General features: G+C 40.8%; 1 protein-coding gene across 1 annotated transcript in view; it reads right to left on the minus strand.

Moving 5' to 3' along the window:
- The window catches only part of CELSR1 (cadherin EGF LAG seven-pass G-type receptor 1), a 280,607-nt gene that overhangs the window by 39,155 nt on the left and 222,235 nt on the right, over positions 1-19,217 (minus strand). The window contains exons 15-22 of the mRNA XM_044984920.1: positions 15,749-15,932; positions 14,704-14,805; positions 11,972-12,066; positions 10,995-11,204; positions 7,670-7,853; positions 3,846-3,989; positions 1,957-2,158; positions 1,431-1,598 (exon numbers count right to left, since the gene is read on the minus strand). Of these exons, the coding sequence (XP_044840855.1) occupies positions 1,431-1,598; positions 1,957-2,158; positions 3,846-3,989; positions 7,670-7,853; positions 10,995-11,204; positions 11,972-12,066; positions 14,704-14,805; positions 15,749-15,932 (1,289 nt within the window). The remainder of the gene's footprint in view (positions 1-1,430; positions 1,599-1,956; positions 2,159-3,845; positions 3,990-7,669; positions 7,854-10,994; positions 11,205-11,971; positions 12,067-14,703; positions 14,806-15,748; positions 15,933-19,217) is intronic.

Raw genomic sequence — 19,217 nt, forward strand, 5'->3', positions numbered from 1 at the left:
TTTTAACTCGTATTATTACTGAAAAACTTTAGGAACATAGGAATTGTAATTCTCTTTTATGAGCTATTCACAGAAGCAATTGTTTAAGGTGTCAAGAAATTGCTTCTCTAAACTTAATTACTGCTGTTTTGGATTTTCATTGCCCCTTTGATCTCTCTCTGAAAAATGCACACTCAGTATGTTTTTCCTGAAAAAGAGACTATTATAGTCCTATTAGTATATTTATAATCTCATGATTTGGGACTTTCATTTTTTATATTTATATATTGATTTTAATACCTCAGATTTATTAAATGCTGAATGGGAACTTAACTCAACACAGAATGTTCATTCCTTTTTCCCACACCCTTAAAATATTTCAAAGAGGACTGCTCTTTATATTTTCATAATGTTGTAGAATCCCAAAATGCTTACACAACATAATATTGTTCATAGCATTCTCTGTATCTTTAAGGAATATTTGAGTTTTCAACTGGTCTCTTTACCAAATATGAAAGACTAGACTAGACTGAGAATATTTCTTCTTATTCTCCACTACTTCCTTCCATGAAAGTCACATACAGAAACTGCTGCCTGATCATGATGGGCTGAAAGATGGACTGTGAAGGGGTCAAAGGTTCCATAATAGACACTTCCCTTCCCACCCATCCCTTTCATTTTTCACAAAAACAAACAAAGACAAATAAGCAATGGTCTACTGGAGGAAAGATAAGTTACTAGTAACTAGCACAATTGTCCTTGTGATCCACTTTTTATTTCAAAATGATATTTTGAGGTTAGATTGTGGAATATGTAATTCAGTTTAAAATTTGTAATCTCATCAACCCTGTTTAAGAACCACATTTCCACTTGTTCTTGTATGAAGAACAGCTAGCTGCTATAATTGTACTCATATATAGCCAAATTGGGCTTGGTCATGCCCTCGAGAGTATGGGAAGGCACAGGGAGTCTCCTCTACTTTGCGCCCCTTCACCTGCAAGGGGGAGGATGGAACAATAGGCAAGGAACCCAGCAAGCAAATCCTCACTGAGATTTCCTTCCCAGAGCTCCCAACCAGGGGCTTTAACACAAGAGGGGAAAAGCTCACTCAGAGTTTGTAAAATCTGGCTTTCCTGAGGCTAATATTTCATTGTGATAAGATATTGCAGAAAGTTACGCATCCTGCAGTGAGAGTTTGTTAGAAAGCCACATTTTTAGAGGATCACCCTTTGGTTCTCAGGAGATATTCTAATTACTTTTATATTGATAATGCCTAGTGGAAAGTGACTTCATGTCATTATTCCCAGACTGCCTACATGAACAAACTAAGAAAAAAAGGGCTCATCTTCTTCTTCTACAGTGCCTCCTTCTCCACCTGAACTTCTGAAACCTGCACTGCAATGGCATGGCATGGCTCCCTTCCAAAATATTAAAGAAGTCACCAAACATACATGATTGAGTGGTTCCAGAACACACAGACTGGCTTAGTTCTCTCCTCTGTTTCCAGCATGGCGTATTCAAGTATAATGGGCTTTTCCAGGAGGTTTGGTACAGGTTCCCCATCACTATGAATGGTGGTGCTCACAATGGGCGTGTTAATGATGGGTCGATTAGGTAACCTGTGGAAATAAAGCAAAATTGCAAAAAGATTTCAACATTAACATACAACAGCCCAATTTTGCAGCTACTGCATATGAGTGTCGCAATCAAGGAGCTGTCATGGCTGCACAATCAGAACCCCAGGTGTTTACATTTCTCAGACCTAGCATTGCTGATCTGGTTGCTCTCACACTACAGTCTCAAATATCTAGAACAAGAGAAGGACAGATCTCCAGACAATTACTTTTACAGTAACAAATGGATTACAGCTGATAACTGAGAAGTATAATTGTAACATAATAGCACCACTGACCATCTAGCATTCAAAGCAAGTCAGAAGAATTCTATGAGTTTTTCATAGATGTGTATAAAGTTTACCTTAAGCTTCTTCTGTCAGGATCGTAATGCTCAGGTAAAAGTTGTCCTAGAGATCGGTATATAATCACCATAGCAACAGCATACTGGTTAGACTCATCTGGGTTTCGCTTCTTTCTCTTTGTAAGTGCATTCTCAGGGTTTAAAATACCGTTATCTGGCTTAGAGGATATTTTTTGGTTTGATGGCTTCATTGTAGGTGCCACTACAAAATCAACACAAACATTCAAGTCTAACTCTTTCCCCATAAGTTTGGGCTACCATTTAAATGGATGTTTCCAGTTTGTTACCTACTTTAACATTCGCGCCCAGGTAACTTAAGATGCTCAGCACTGAGCACATTTTTGAGACCATGTTTCAGGATACTTTATCTGACTATATTGCATACTATAATCATACAATTGAAAATCAAGAAACAACAGAAGCATCTTTCTATCTAGTTAGAAAATGAGCAGTTCTGGGGCTAAAACAGGCTCATACATTTAAATAAGATGTGCAATTTAAGGACAAATATTAAAACCCATGTATATTATCCTTCTCATGCTGCATGCACCATGCAAGATTTACAGTACATTGTGTGCCTTTCCGGAGTGCAACAGTAATGGGCCACAGAGTTTTTACTTTAAATTGGGACCTCCACATGATCTTCAAATTTTGGCAGTATCTCTTAATACCATTTGCTTTCCCCTTACAGAAAAGAGACAGCGTAAATTTATTACTTATAAGAAAAATCTTCATTACAAATGTATTACCTTATATATTATTTATTTTATACTGATCTATTTTTATATTGAGGATATTCAGCCATACATAATGTTTGACACTTTTAATGATTCCATTGGGCTACTCTCTCTGTCTGTGTTGACCTTGTCTCGTGGTTTTCTCTCAACTTTCTTCAGATGTTTCAAAGGCAAAACTCTGCATCTTTGTAAGAGGTACTTTCAAACATATCCTTAACCTGCCTGTTTCAGTCAGACCTTCTATTTGCCTTTGCTGTCTGTTAACTTGGCACCATCCTCAATTCTGGCTTCTCCATCTTTCATACCATGTTGTCTGTAAATCTGTCTTTCACATGCTCTGCTCATCTGTGCCACCACTGACAGTTTCTGCCGAAATTCTCACTCATGCCTTCACAGGAGACCAGGTGCATCTAATGTCCACAGTTTTCACTTACATACTGTGCATTTTATTGAGTTCCTAAAGAAACAGGGCCATGTTCCTGCTATTTTGGGGCGAATAAGAAACAACTTCCCTGTCTGGAATGAACAGCTAATCTCTGAATACAAGTTTTCATTAACAATGACATTTCAAGGGTTCCTGATACAATGATTTGCGGTATCTTCCCTTCCAGAATAGGTACAAAAAATGGCAGATCATCAAACTGTCAGGTGTAAATACTACAAAAATCTGAGCTGTGCGGTTTTCAGAGAATCGTCTAGCCCTAGAACATATGTCAGTCTGTAAGAATTTCCCCAACTCGGGCAGGCTGACAAGATATGACTGTACTAGGGCCAGCTATAATTTGGATGGATGTGCTGGGGAGCCTGTGGGTGTGGGGAGGCCATGAGTGATGCCAATAGTGCTAACGGCCATTCCTGTGTAGAATAAATGACAGGACCATTTCTCTGCACAGTGACAGAGCAGTGTGAGGGGACTGATAAACAGGTATAGCAGGTTTCCCAGCCCAGCTTGCTCCCCTTAGTGCCCTGAAGACATTATGTCTTACAGGTCCACAGAGTTATTATATCTCTACATAAGGTTCACTTAATGTATACAATTACCCCACCTCTGCCCCAGGACAATTCTGCCTCATCAGAGGCATAACTGATCCCTAAGAGTTGATTGGAAAATTACTATTGAAAGTTTCCAAAACGTCTGGAGTGATGTTTTACCTTTTCTATCTGAAGGTCTGAACAAAGTATCAGGGAACAAAACAGATGATTCCAAATCTTTAGGATAATCTTCTTTAATCCTGTCAAACCGTGGTATTTTAGCGCCCGTAAAATTAGACTTGTCAAAGATGTCAACAGCAATAACTGTGAAAAAAAAATTAAGTTCCTCATAATATTAACTTCATTTCAATCAAATATGGTATTATCCAAAAATGAAATTTTACCCACAGTTTAGAAAATCCATGGCATTAAGAAATTTGAACCAAAAAAATGCCAAATGTAATCTCAATAATTATTTTCAGTGATGACTGAAATCATAGGTTCCAGCATTATTTCATATTTAGAGAATAAAAAAGGTATATGCAGTGCATATGTAATGGTTACAAATTTCACACACAAAACATATTTCATATTAGTAAAGTGCTATTCTGTCCTGAATGGCAGATTCCAACTCAACAGCCCAACTTCTTGTATGTGTTCAAATAGCCAGATCTGCTATTTCAAAAATGAGTTTTTACTATTTTTTTCTCCTGTTCGTACTGCAGAAACAACACAACAAAGAAAATGAGCTGGATGCAATTTCTGTGCAAGATCAATGGCAGAGCCATACTCAGACATATTTATCATTGCCCTTAATTGAGTTGCACATGTGTACCTGAGGTTAGAATCTGTGCTGCAGAATCTTTACTGCTGCTGATTATGAACAAACTGGAAAGACCTAGCTTCACTTTTATATCGCAGGTTATATGCAATGCTGTAACTCTGTTTAAGCCTCACCCACCTACTCTCTTTAATATCCCAGGCTAAGCATGCAAAGCTAGCAGGTAGAAAATGTATTTTTGCTAGCAAAAAGCAAATTTCTCTAGTGCTCATTGAGAGACAAATATGAAGTGGCAGTGTCAATTTTCAGAGTCAAAATTTATGTGACTTTATGTGATCTTCTGTAAGAGTATAAAATGTAGACTTTTACATATAGCAGTGGGGAAGAAGGCTGGTAAGAGGGATGGTAGGAGGGACAAAAAGGAGGAATGCACAGGACTGGTAGTCAGGAAATATGGATTCTATTTTTAGCTTCATCATACATTTCCTGTATGGCCTTGGGAAAATCGTTGCCTCACTTTTTCTATATGTAAATTGTGGATAATAATACTTCCCTAGTTCACAGGAGTACTCTTTGTAAGATGGTTTAAAATCATTGGACAGGAGGTAATATAGCCTTGTATTATATTACATTGCCACTGAAGTGGAAATTACTTATTTTGTGTGTGTGTGTGAAATATTGTGTGGTGGTCAGCAACAGAAGAACATAGCTCTACAGAGTGCTGCAATATTATCCCAACTTGACAGGGACAAGTATGAGCTAGACGTTTCAAAAGACACCTTTCAAAAACTAAGTTAAAAAGTTATAATACTTCTACTGCTACTCACATACTAAAAGCCTGACCCCGTGGCTTAGTTTTAGTGTTTGACATGCAAACGAAGTGGGTTAGATTCCTAGCCTCAGTCTCTTGTTCCTTGGAGAGGTTAGGGATGAGAATATTTCTCAGCTCTCCCTCACCCCTGCATTTCTAGCTATTCTGGGACTCATCTCCAGACCCTGTTCTGCAACTGCTAAAAGTTTTTATAGTTGTTTGGCTTGTAACTTGCAATTTTTAAAAATCTTACAAACTGCCAATTCAGGCATTTTAATAACAATTAAAATTGAGAAGCTGGAGCTGTGGAAGGTAACACCGTACCGGGCTCACTGCAAGTTTCTGTGTGAGGAAATGTGCAAGTTAAGCACTGCCAATTCCATGCTTTCCCTAGTCCCTAAAGAATTCCCAGATAAGTTGTTAGTCAACCCTACTAATGCAGCGCTCACCTGGAAAAATTGCTCAAGAGAGAGAAAAAAAAAAGAAACTAGTCAGTACAGAATTGCCTTGCCCCTTAGAAGCTACATCCTTCTGACTTCAGGCAGAGCTGGTGAAAAATCAGATTTTTCATCCAGCAGGAAATTCAGACATTTTGAAATGAGTTGTCATGCCAAATTGGGATGAAAAGTGGAAATATCAAAACATTTTGAGGAAGAGAAAGTTCAGAAAAATTTGCTTTGGAAACAGCAAATATTTCAACAATCAACACGTTTTGTTTTAACAAGTGGTCTTGACCGATTCAACTTTAATCTGTTGTGCCCTGAGTTGCCACAGTGTGTCATCAGATTAGTAGTCTGAGCATTTAATGCCTCCATTCGCCTCTATGGGCAGGTCTCCCATTCGGACTGCATTTCATATGATAATACACTGTGGTCATATGGCTCTCATGATGCACTGTGTCAGATCAACCACAGGGTTGAACATGGTGCCCCATTGGAGATGTAGTCTAGCCAGGGAGCCTGACCCATAGGGGAAAATGGGGGTATGAGACTCCTGAACTACAACACCTATAAGCAGGGCCGGCTCCAGGCACCAACGGAGGAAGCACATGCCTTTGGGCAGCACATGCTAAGGGGCAGCATTCCGTCCATTCTTGGGGCGGCACAGTCCGGGCGGTCTTTTTTTTGCTTCGGCAGTCCGAGCGCCTTTTTTTTTTTTTTTGCTGCTTGGGGCGGCAAAAATGGAAGAGCCAGCCTTGCCTATAAGGCATCATGGCAGATAAGAGTGAACTGACTCAAAACAAAATGTTTCCATTTGGGTTGATCAGACCTGAAACATTGTGTCAATTTTCCCAATGAAAAATCAAACCATTTTTGCAAAATCAAAATTTTCTCATGGAAAATTTCAGTTTTGTGGAAATAGCATTTTCCATTGAAAAAACATTTTAATGGAAAATTCCAGACCAGCTCTCACTTCTAGGTTCCAACCATCCACACAGAATAAGAACCCTATTGGTACATGGAATGGAATACAGGCTGGGTCAGGGATATTTCTTTGTGTGTTTCTCTCTCCCTCTACTTGGAATTTTGCTGATAAGCTTTTCTGCCATGTAAGATTGGATTTTCCTGCTTATTTTAATAATAATAATACTTAGCATTTATCTAGCACTTTATATTTTCAAAGCTCTGTACAAATATCAACTCATTACTTATCACATAACCTCTGTGAGGTAGATTGGCAAGAATTATCATCTCCGTTTTGCAGATCAAAAGAAACTGACACAACAAGGTCACATTGCAAGTCAAAATTAGAGTCAGAGTCGGGATTGGAAATCAAGAGGTTCTAGCTCCGAGTCTTCTGCTCAGGCCTTTAGACCATGCTACTTTGCCGTCAATAGCTTCATCTGGGCTAATATCTTGGTTGTAGAAGTTCTCTACTGAAAATTGTGTTTTCAGAGGAATTCTAGAAATTCTAGCGCTTAATGTGGGTATATTAATGTATGGTTGCATTATTATGAAAGAATCTTAACTCAGTGTCACTATAATATTCTGACTATTGGAACAGTCTCAAGACCCATCAAGATGTCATGAAAATAAATATCTTCTGACTCTGGAACTGAACACCCATCATAGCTCTGTAAACCCTTAAAATGCTCATATATGTTCTGGTAATTTACAGTTTTAGAAACACATGGCTTGCGTTTTGGCTCAGGATTCCAAGCCAGAAAGCAGGGATCCCTTTCTATGCCCATGTAGCATTGTCAAGTGATGAGTTAAACATGTTTGGAGAAAAACATTGGGGGCTGTTCCCTTCAGACCCAGCATCCTGGACCTTTTCTCTTATACAGCCTTGGCACCCTTCGCTGTTCTCTGCAGAACACATTGCTGGTCCAGTGGATGAACAATACCTGATGCTCTCAAGTATCAGGGAATTTCATCTAACAGAAAATGACAGTTTCCAACAGCTACTCACTCATATTTGTGGCAATAATGACAAAAGGTTTCAGGTATGTTTTCTTCATGTTCTGGGCCACATTGTTGAAATATTCCTCATAATGTTTCAGTAGGTGGGATGTGCCACCCTCTGTTCGCTGGATCTGCTCCCAGTGCTCCTTGGTGCTGGGGTCCAGAAGGGCACTACCCACTTTAATGAGGTTCTAGGAACAAAAATAAATATATACCTAAATGATTAGAATACCCAATACAAGGCAACTGGGAGAGTTTAGCTGGGCTAGGTTTCAAGTGAGGAATATTGTAAATGATTTGCATTACTGCCTCAGATGAACACACAATGAAACACTTTAAGGCATGTTCTGCTCCAGCCTTATCAAATAAATGCACACCTTTTAGTCACCCTCAGGTTGTTTTACTTATAAGAAATCCCGTCAAGCTTTTCATTAGCAACCTGCGTAATGATCAGAGATTATAAGAAAGGGGTTTTTTTAAAGCAGGAAACCAATCAAGACAACTCAGAAAGAACACTTAAACATACTGGCTTTGCCTCTCACAGAGATGAGACAGGACAGGCAGAGACTGCTTGCTAACGAAGTTAGGAAACACCCCTGGGGAAGTCAGATGAATGAGACTTGTTAAAAATCTAATTTTCCAACGGGAAGACATGGTGTCCTATCTTACAGAGTTTGATATTTGTTCAGAATCATCAAGGAATCTATGAATCAGTCCCTGTTTTTCATCTTGTTGGGGAACATACGTGGCAAGAACTAATCTTAATTTGTGATTACAAACTCATAATACTGAAAGAAAATTGAAATTATATGTTGGGTGTTTTTCCATTTCTATGTTGTGTTAAAATAAAAATCTGTTGAAAAAAGAAAGGCTCTGGCTCTTATTCAGGAGACTAAACAAAATATTACAATGGAACCTTGAGACACAATAGAAAAGCAGTTAACAAAATAATACTGTGTAAGGCTCAATTAAACAAGAACACTGAAATTCTTACAAAAAGCTCTTGGAGCAAATGTAGAAAACACTATTGTATGGTATCAAAAAACAAAACATATGAGGATAAATTTGGATACAATTATGGCAGGAATTAAATTACACTCCACAATGGCCTAGACTAACATGCCTATAACCATTCTCCTAAAAACATTCATTTGGCTGGCAGAGGAGAAAGATGCCTCTTAAGTATTGGTTTGAGATAACAAAAAGAACTGACAACATCTTTACAAAGGACCCATGTATCACCTGGTTAGCTAAAACCACACTGTAGCAGAGTATGGAAGCACCATTGTGTAGCAGGGCAGTCACCCCGCTCCAGCCCTGAAAGGGTTAAAGGCCAGCCGTTGGAGAGGGCTGGGGTTGAGAGCCAATCATGAGCGGGCTTGAGGCAGCCAATCAGGGTCAGGCTGGGACAGTACAGTATAAGAAGGGCTAAGGGAGGCACTGGGTCAGTCTCTCTCTAGCCTTGAAGGGAGAAGGGTCTAGCTGCCTGGGAACAGAGGGTATCTGATGCAGAGCAGTGCTGGGGAGCTCCAGCCTGGCAACTCCACAGGCTGAGGCCTTGTTTAAGGCCTAAAGAGGTACCAGGACTGAAGAGGTGTAGCCTGGGGATAGGCAGAGGCAGCTGGTCCTACCCTCTTGCCAGTGATGAGCAGCCATTACAGACAGCAGTCTGCCCAGAGAACTGGGGCTAGGTGATGACTGGCAGTAGCCACTGAGGCAAGGTGGGTATAGAGGGTTGGGGGGTTCCCCTGGGAAGGGAGACCCAGAGTGTGGGGGTACTGCTGTGGAAGAACCCTGAGGTAAAGGGCACCGGGGTCCAGGAGGGACACGGGGGTCTGAGGCAGGAGTGATACCGGCCAGCAGGAGGTACTCTGAGAGCTGGAAAAGAGCTAATTCCCAGACGACCAGCAGGAGGTGCCACACTGGTGAGTGTCAAACTGCTACATCTTGTAATAGAACTCACCAATTTTCATGACTGCTATTTGCATTACCTACTCTGCTGCGTTTTACAGTCTTCACTCAACAATGACCAGCAAACTTCTTCTGCCTTTCCTTACCGTCTCTCAGCCTAAACCATATCATCTTCTCCATATGGGTTCTCCTTGTTAAAGATGCATTAGCTATCCAAAACATACTTATTTTAATTCTTGATCTCCCCTAAAAATACTTAGGCAGCTACTGAATATTATGGTGGGTATTTTAGTGCTATGTACATGAAAATATTTTAAATAAATGGAAGTCAAAATTTCAAAAGTAGATTATTTGTCTTCCTTTTTGTTAACAAACCCCACTAAGTTCTTATGCATTTCTATCTCAAGGCTTGGATGTGTAAATTCATCCAAATCCAGTGCCTGAAGCTACAAGTTTGTTGGCACAGTGTTTGCTTTAAGGAAGAAAAAAATAATCTCTTAAAACCTGGGGAATCTAAAAAGTCAACTGTTTCAAAAGTCTTTTTTATTATTTGTAAACTGAATAACCTAAGATACTGAGAAATTTTCTACATCAGCGAGGAAACCACTTTGTTCCTAAGCTGCAATGAACCCTCTATTTTTATAGGATTTTTTTAGCCCTTGATACACCATCATCAACAGATATTGGTCTGCAAATTAACACTAGCACAAACAGCCTACCAGTGCTCTTCTGTGGATAGGAAACGAGGAAAAGGAGTATTACCGCAGAACACAAAATTGTCAGAAAAGTTTTTAAAGAATTCTTCAGGGGAGCTTTGGTCAAAATGCTACTTCAGTTCTAACGAAAACAAAATATAAAACTCCAGAGCCAGTAACAGGCCAGTTATAATTTTGTTTGTATTAGAAATGCATAAATAAAGGGTTCTGACTGCGTATGCATTTCCTGTAAGGGAATAGCTACACTGGAAATTATAGGCAAGGTATGATACAGGTGTATATTTATTCATTTTTCACACTCCTCTAAAAGGATTTTTAAATCCAATGTGAGGACAACAGGGTAACCGACCTTCAGAATTAATTCACCTTTGTGCATTTTTATGTACTATATTGAAATGAAAGTTTGGTAATATCTGGCTGGTTTTCCATTGAACAGCAGAATGTGATAAACAAAGCTATTTTACTCAGTATTAGCACTTTCCCTCAATTACTTTCTAGTTTTGAGAATTCTGCTTTTTGGACGGTACTATCATGAACTTTACCGACAGTCTCACTCACTACATAGTCAAATTTCATTTCAAACTATTCAGAAGACACATTAAACAACTCATTGGCACATTCACTCCATCTGGGTTTGAGGTGAACTCATGAATTTCTAAATGAACATATCAATGAGAACCTGTAAGCACATAATATCTCTCTTACTTCATTGAATTCTGCATCTCTTGTCGCAGCTAGGTCAAACCCTTGCTGCTGGCTCTCATACTGCAGGACCCTGATCATGAGCAGGTACGCTGTCCTCACATCATTCCCATACAAGGAGTTGGTGTACTTGGTGGCATTCTGCAGCACTTTAGCAATCTGTATGGACTTGTCTCCATCCAGTTTGGTCTCATTGAGATGTAGTTTTTCATTCTGAAGTGGAAAGGAGAAAAAATAAGGGAAAACAATTTAGCAACAGTCTTAGTTCAGTCATTCCAGTAACAAAGACACTGTTGCTTTCCATCATCTAGAGATTTATGGGACATTGGAATCATCTGATTCAAACAGAGATACTACTGGGAAAGAAGGGGAGAGGACATTGCATGAGAGTCAGAGAAGGGCAACGTTTCTAAAGGGAAATGCAGGATCTGAAAGTTCACCCGGCTGGCAGATGGAGCCTGGTGGTGTCAAGTTGGAGACTGGGAATGTCTGAGATGATGAGCATTAGAAACAGGAACTAGAGAAGATAACAGGGGTTGGGGATTTTATTTAGTATGTACCTTAACATCATGTGGGTTTCCCAGCATGCAAGACAAAATTTGCCAAAGATGAGCATTTAAAAACAGGATGACACATCTCCAAGGGCCTTTACCAACAAACAATTACTAAAACTTATGGGAAATTCTAATAAATCCCCAGGAAAATGTTGGGCCAGATATTCAGTTGTTGTAAATCAGTGTTATTCCACTGAAGTCGATGTATTAATGAAGTGTGACTGAGGGCCACAATGAATGTCTCAGTATTTGGACACTGATGTAAGCAAATACGAATACAGTCCTAGTAGCCGTCACCACATTTGGGAAGCTATATGTCTATTCATTTCTTCATGTTCAAAGTATGTCCATTATGTATAGACGCTACTGTGTATTGGACAGGTCGATAAGACTCTGGGCTGCTAAGAATAAGGAAACATTTCCTACCATGATTTTAAGATCCACAAAGCTAACAGTGGTACAGTTAAAAAGCTCAGGAGGGAGCCAGCCTTTCTCACTATTACAGTGCCGAACTGCATTCCCTGAAGAAAACAAAACAAAGGATTAACAAGGCCTACAATAGTTCTGCACAAATCAATATAGAATTTGTTAGAAAATTAGCTTTTTACTTCCAAATCTCTTAAAGAAAAGCACATATTTCACCTTGCAAACTAGCATTCCTCAGACTCAGGAAAGTTACACTCTTTGTTGTTGTTCATGAATAGATTTCCCCAGCAATGGTCTATGTTAGCCTCTAGATATCTGTCTAAACCTGTCTCATGCTAGTTGCCAAAGCATCCGCTGATGAATTAAGCAACTGTGAATCTAGGAAAGATTGTGCAATTCCTAAACACCAAAGATGAGAGAATCATCTATCCTACATAGGTGAGAGTTCATTCAGGTGCGACTCTTGGATAAATGCTAGCTGCGCTTCACAACATGTGAGCACTGTAAATGTTACAGGTAAGCACATTTTCATAGTGAACACTTTAAGCAACAAGTGTAATTTTTTTTTCATTTGGACTTGTTTGCAAGCAGCTTTCTACTTTATCTAATTTATTCATTATTTGAAATTATTTGCCAACTAATTTCTACAGATGCTTCTTGGTTTGTAGATTCCCTGTGAACAGCTGATTATGGGTATTGTTTTTCAAAATTTTAGCTATACTTGTTATCTCTGATTGGATACAAAATCTCGTGATATTGTTTCTGTTCCCTGACTGGCTGTGATCTAGGCTCAGGTTTCCAGTTCAAATATCCACATTTTCAAGTACAAAATTTGCTTTCTGCTGATGTTCTGGAATGTTCACCTAAAATTTGCTATTTCCACAGACATCTTTGCCTGTTCTCTCATTTCCTAGAATACACACACAAACAATCACAGGAGTGCAAATATCATTGATAAAAATGTATTTTATGCAAAACATTTATATTAGTTGAAATTTTAAATAAAGTTAGTTAAAAAAATAAATTTTCCCCTCTACCCCTGGGGAAGTTCTCAGAACTGGAGACTCCAGGACAACCAATATTCCTCAAACATACGGAGTCAACGCTGATACTCCATGGTGCTACTTTTAAAAAGTTATATAATCATTTACAGTTCATTCCACTTGGATAATGATAACAACAGATAAGAGTTGGCAAGTGTAGAAATGAGATTAGTAGCTACAGAGATTTCATTTCCCACAAAAAAAATTCTCCACAAGCTATGTGAAAATAATCTTATTTTAGTCCATTGTTGTAGTCTAGCAGACAAACATGTTCAGTGAAACACTCATATTAACAGCTGCTAGTGTTTGCTGTCCAAGATCCTTTCTTTTTCCCTATTCTCTTCATCAATAATATTTATTTAAGAAAAAAGCTCATTCTCCAAATATACAATGAATTTTAATAACAGAAACTTGCTTGGAAAGGTGCACTAGAATATTGTCTAATTTTTGTATTAGATTGTCATTCACTTGTCTCCTTCATCCCACACACATACACTTTTGTCACATGTGATCCATCCCATTAGCTATAAAGGATAATAGTCATAACAAAATGGTGGAAGCACAGATGTGTCCATTATAATCAATGTTTTATTTAGAAACACTAATGCAGCCCAAACCTGCAGCTGCTGCTACTCATACAGAAGGAGAAGTCATGCTTACATTCTTGATAAAATGCAATCATCAGGAATCTAAAATGCTGCATAAAAGTAAAGTGCTTGATGGAAAATTTTAGCTACACTGTACCTCTGAAGTTATATTAGCAGAAATTTAGTAAAGGAAATACCATATAAATAGTACGCCACATTTTATCCCTGTCTACATGAGTTATATCACTGAAGGTCATGTGTAATCCATTATGCTCTGAAAACAAAACATAGTAACTACTTTATAGAGTGCATGGAAAGTGAAACATTTGACTGTGCTCATTTACAGATATAATTTTAGACTCTTTTCCATATTATATTCACTTGTTTATTTATCTACTGCATTTTTAATGTTCTGCCTTTCATTTGTTAACCTGAATGTGCTTTAATTAATTCTTGATATGGAAGTTATACCCGACAAATCCTTCAGCTTGTGACAACCACAAGCTACACTGTAATCTCTAGACTTTTTAAATAAATTCTTCTCTATGTATACAGGCAAGTCTTATCTTAGGCGGGGGTTCAGTTCCGCGGTTATCGCGTAAAGCAAAAAACGCGTATAGTCAAAATTATATCCCCAAGCCCTTTAAACCCTGCCCGCAGCTCTGATGGCTGGGCCGGAGGGGGGGGCATTTAAAGGGCTCCACCGGGCTCCCCGCTGCGGCGGGGAGCCCGGAGGAGCCCTTTAAATCCTGCCCGCAGCTTTGGCAGCCGGGCTGGGGCTGGCATTTAAAGGGCCCAGAGCTCCACGGTGGCTGGAGCCTCGGGCCCTTTAGTTCGCCACAGGGGCTACCAGCCACCTCTGCAGCTGGGAGCCCCCTGGGTGATTTAAAGGCCCTGGGACTCTCAGCCACAGCTGGTGCCCCAGGACCTTTAAATCTTGAGGCTATGCCCGCCCCCCGAAGCCGGCCGTACGCGTAAAGTTGAAATCGCGCATGTTAAATGCACGGAAGTTGTGACAGACCTGTAAACATTTTTTCACTCTCATTTTTTCCCATACCAGAGCTTCAGATAAAAATGTTAATGTTCTACCCATTCAACTTACCCACTGATCCCTTGGGACATGGCACGGCAGCTGGCTGTCCAAACTTGGTCTGTGGCCACCAAATGCCAGCTTCAAATGCTTTGGGACACCCATTGTAAATCACTGTGACACGAAAAAGAAATAATGCAATTTTTCTAGCAATGTAAAGTTAGGGAACTAATAGTAAGAAAGGCTTTCCCTGCACTTAGAACCTTACTAGAATCTCCAATAACTTCCATAGGGAACCATTTACACCTCTACCCCGATATAACGCTGTCCTCGGGAGCCAAAAAATCTTACCGCGTTATAGGTGAAACCACGTTATATCAAACTTGCTTTGATTCACCGGAGTGCGCAGCCCCGCCCCCTCGGAGCGCTGCTTTACCGCGTTATATCCGAATTCGTGTTATATCGGGTGGCGTCATATCAGGGTAGAGGTGTATATTTATTCTCTTTTCAAAACCAGTGTTCTCCAGCCTTTAACCTGAGCGCTATTCAATTGTGCAATCAAAGACATATATACCAAGGAAGGGTCATTATTAATTTGGGACTCTGGATGTCACACCATACACATTCTATCTTTAGCCACTGTTTTGGGCATGAATTTCCTCTTCACTTTACCCTGACACAGTTGTGAGACCAAGAACCAACCGCCTGAGTGGGAAGGTAAAATATATATTTGAAACCATTGTCAATATGGCTTCATGGGTAGGCCAGCAGAGGGCACCCTAAAGGTGGTGCAATCATCTCCTACACAGACTCCTTCACGTAACTGATTTTAACAGGCATAGGAAGCAGGAGGTGTTAGGGACTTCTTGCACAGCATCACAATTTGAGGTTATTATGATGCTGTCAGACTGATTCATGTATCTATGCCTCAGAAATAACAGGACAAGAAGGTTTTGCTTTTTTCTTAACTAGCACTTTCCTCATTTGGAATAAATTAGATAAAATATTAGTCTCAATGAATTCTCTTCTATTTCTTTAAGTAATAACACTTAATAACATTTAAAGTAATAACATTTTAAAAATGTCAGAAGCAGTTGATGGCTGAAATGAATGGTACCTTCACAGCCCTGAATGGTAACCTCAGCAAAAGGGTTGTCGCAACGGTTACACTGTCGCCCAGTCACCCCAGGTTTACAAGGACACTGTCCTGTCTCCATGTCACAGGAGCGAGTATGAGAACCAGAAGGGAAGCAGTCACATGGATAACAGGTGTCACTGCTTTGTGGCCTGTAGTAGTTTGTCTGGAAAAATAAAGAGATAGACACACAGTATTTTAATTCTGGCATATTTCTTATAACCCTTTATTAATTATATTTTTAAGATCTTCCTGGATGGCTTGTGAGTCTGAAAAGAAGAATTAATGAGTGCCCAGACACTATGATAGTAACTTGAGTTCTTTGAGATGTTTTTCCCCTATAAGTGCTCCACTATAGGATGTTCATGTATCTGTGCACCCTTAGCCAGAGGCTGTAAAGCAGGGTCCGTGGGCCTGCACCTATACAGAGCAGTTCCTCATGCTCCCACAGGAGGGCATAGGATGGAGGTGCAGACCTGCCACCACTCAGTTCCTTCTCAACTGATACTCTGCAGCAGAGGGGAAGGAGGGCGGGAGGTGCAACACCTAAAAGGGACAAAACATCTCAAAGAACTCAAGTTACTGTACAAGTATCCGCTCCTTCTTCTTCAAGTATACGGCCCTGTGAGTGCCCCAGCATGGGAGGCTCCCAACCAGTAAATCAACATACAGGTGGGTGCTGATGTGGCAAATCCAAGACAGTTCGAAACACCGCATCACCAAAGGTAACATTAGCCCTGGGAGCAGATAAAATGGCATACTGCTTCACGAACATGAGAGCAGATCTACAGATTTCTGCTATGCAACATCTTTCAGGAGGGCTATAGGTAAGGACTGAGCCCTAGTGGAATGTGCTGTCACTCTATGAGGAGATTGTATTCCAGCAGTCTCCTAGCACGTTAAGATGCAATCGAGAGCCACTTTGACTGTCTGTGGGTAAATGCCCATCCCATCACTCTTTCAGCAAAGGATATAAAGAGTCTGGGAGAGATCCTAAAGGTCTTCGTCCTGGTCTAAGTAGAAGGCGAAAGCCCTTCTGATATCTAGTGTGTGTAGGCTAGATTCCTCTCTGGAAGCAGGAGGCTTTGGATACAACACTGGTAGATGGACTTCCTGATTAACAAGGTATTCCAAAGAGACCATAGGGAGGAAGCGAGGCTGAGGAATTAGTGTGACTATGTTTCTGTAGGAGGTAGTGAATGGTGGGTCTGCCATGGGCACACTAAGTTATCTCATTCATCTAGCTGAACCGATGGCTATAAGGAATGAGGGCTTGAGGGAGAGGTGGAGGAGAGAACAGGTAGCCATTGGTTCAAAGGGAGAGAGGACATTCTTTAAGGCACAGAGAACAAAATTAAGATCCCATGGAGGAGCAGGGTTTCGTATAGAGGGAAACAAGTTATGTGTCAGCTGTTAAGGAATCTGGTTTTAATAGAATGGGAAAAAACTGAGAAGCCCCCAATGGGTGACTGGAAGGCTGGGATAGCTGCCAGGTGTATTCTGACTGAGCTCACTGACAGACCCTGAGTCTTTAAGTTCAATAGGCAGTCTAGAATCTCGAGAATGGAATTTCTGATGCTTGAGATGAGTGAAGAGAACACTTGGAATAGAAACGTTTCCACTTCTGGAGGTAAGTTTTGTGAGTAGTAGGTTTCCTGCTAGATAGGTATACTGACTGGACATGATCTGAACAGGTAAGCTCGATGCTAGAGAACAATCTAGGAGCAATGCCTTCAGATTAAAAAATGAGAGGTTGGGATGGTTCAAGGTGCCCAACTTCTGTGACAAGAGATCCTCTTGGAGAGGAAGGCGGAGAGGCATTGCCATTGTGAGGTGATGGAGATTTGAGAACCGTGTTTGTCTCAGCCATGACAGCACTATGAGGGTATCGTTGGCTTTTTTCCTGTCTCAGTTTGAGCAAGGTCTTGAGAATTAGAGGTAGAGGTGGGAAAGCGTATCGCAGGCTGCAGAGCCACAGAGTTATTAGACCATCTCCCAATGAATTGTGGCCGCATCCTTCGTTGAAGCAGAAAGGGCACCATTTCCTACTGGTTTGGCAGATGCTGTGGAAGACAGAACCATCGAGCTCCCATTCATGGTCCTGATGGAAGTTCTTGCTTAGGGATTCTGAAGTTGTATTCTGGAGACCTGGTAGATAAACTGCCAAGATTTCTATCTGATGTGAAATGTACCAGTTCCTCAGTTTTAGCGATTCTATGCATAAGGACCGGGATCTTGCTCCACCTTGTTGGTTTATAATACACTGCTGCCCTGTTATCCAGCATTATCCTGATGGAGTGGCCCTGTACGTTGTGAAGGAAGTGCTGATACACCCAGTGGACTGCTCTCAGTTCTAGAAAGTTGATGTAAAGTGTTATCTCTTGTGTGGACCACTTGCCCTGAGCTGTGGCCCCCTGGAGGTAGGCCCTCCAGGTGTCCATCGTGAGGGTTTTTGAGGATGGAGGGTGTGAGAACGGGATTCCCCTGCAGACCTTCATTGGGTCCTTCTGCCACGGGAGAGAGTCCAGAACTTTCAGAGGTGCTATTAGGTGTTTGGAGAGACTGTGCCTGTTTGGGGTCCTCAGCCACGTCTGAAAGCACCTGAGGTGTGACAACCGAGAAGTCATGTGGCCCAAGAGTTTTAAGCAGGTCCTTGCAGTTGTTTGTGGGCTATATTGTATTGTTGCGATCAGATTGGATATAGTCCAGCCTCTCCTTGGGCAGGTAGGCTCTGACACTTAGTGAACCCAGAGAGGCTTCAGTGAAATCTTTCCTCTGCACTGGAGTCAGTGTAGACCTCTTCCAATTGATACAGAGACCCAGGAACTGGTATAGGGCTAGTGCCTTGAGGGTTGCTGGCTGAACCTCTAGAGCTGACTGACCCTTGAGGAGCCAATCGTCCACATATGGAAATACTGCAATGCCCACGGACATAAGGAGTCCGCTACTGCTGAGAGGATCTTGGTAAAGACCCTTGGGGCTGTGGAGAACCTGAAGGGGAGAACTCAGCACTGGCAATTATCTGAGCCTATTATGAAATGTAGGAAACGCGTTTACCACCAGAGAATTAGGGTCAGGATGGGAGAAGTATTCCATTCTATGGACTGGAATATATTTATTATCTGCCTACCTACAGATGGGAGGAATAGTGGCAGGTGTTTGCCATAAAGACTGTACAGGCCTCTTCTAGTGGGATCCGGAGGGATTACACCACACATTTCACTAGACCTTGGAAAGCCGTAAAGTCATTAGCATACGAGGGTAGTGGTGGCACTATAACCTCATCCCAGGAGGAGGAGGACTTGGCTGATGAAGATGAGCTTCTCTCAATATGTAGTTCTTGCTCCTCTTGTGCCTCTCCCAGTACCTAAGGGGCATATGGTGCCTATGAGTGATGCAGTTCTGGTAGATCTTGGGGTTTCTTTCTAACTGGGATCCTGTAAAACTATTC

This window comes from Mauremys mutica, chromosome 1, assembly GCF_020497125.1.
Source record: "Mauremys mutica isolate MM-2020 ecotype Southern chromosome 1, ASM2049712v1, whole genome shotgun sequence".
NCBI lineage: Eukaryota > Metazoa > Chordata > Testudines > Geoemydidae > Mauremys > Mauremys mutica.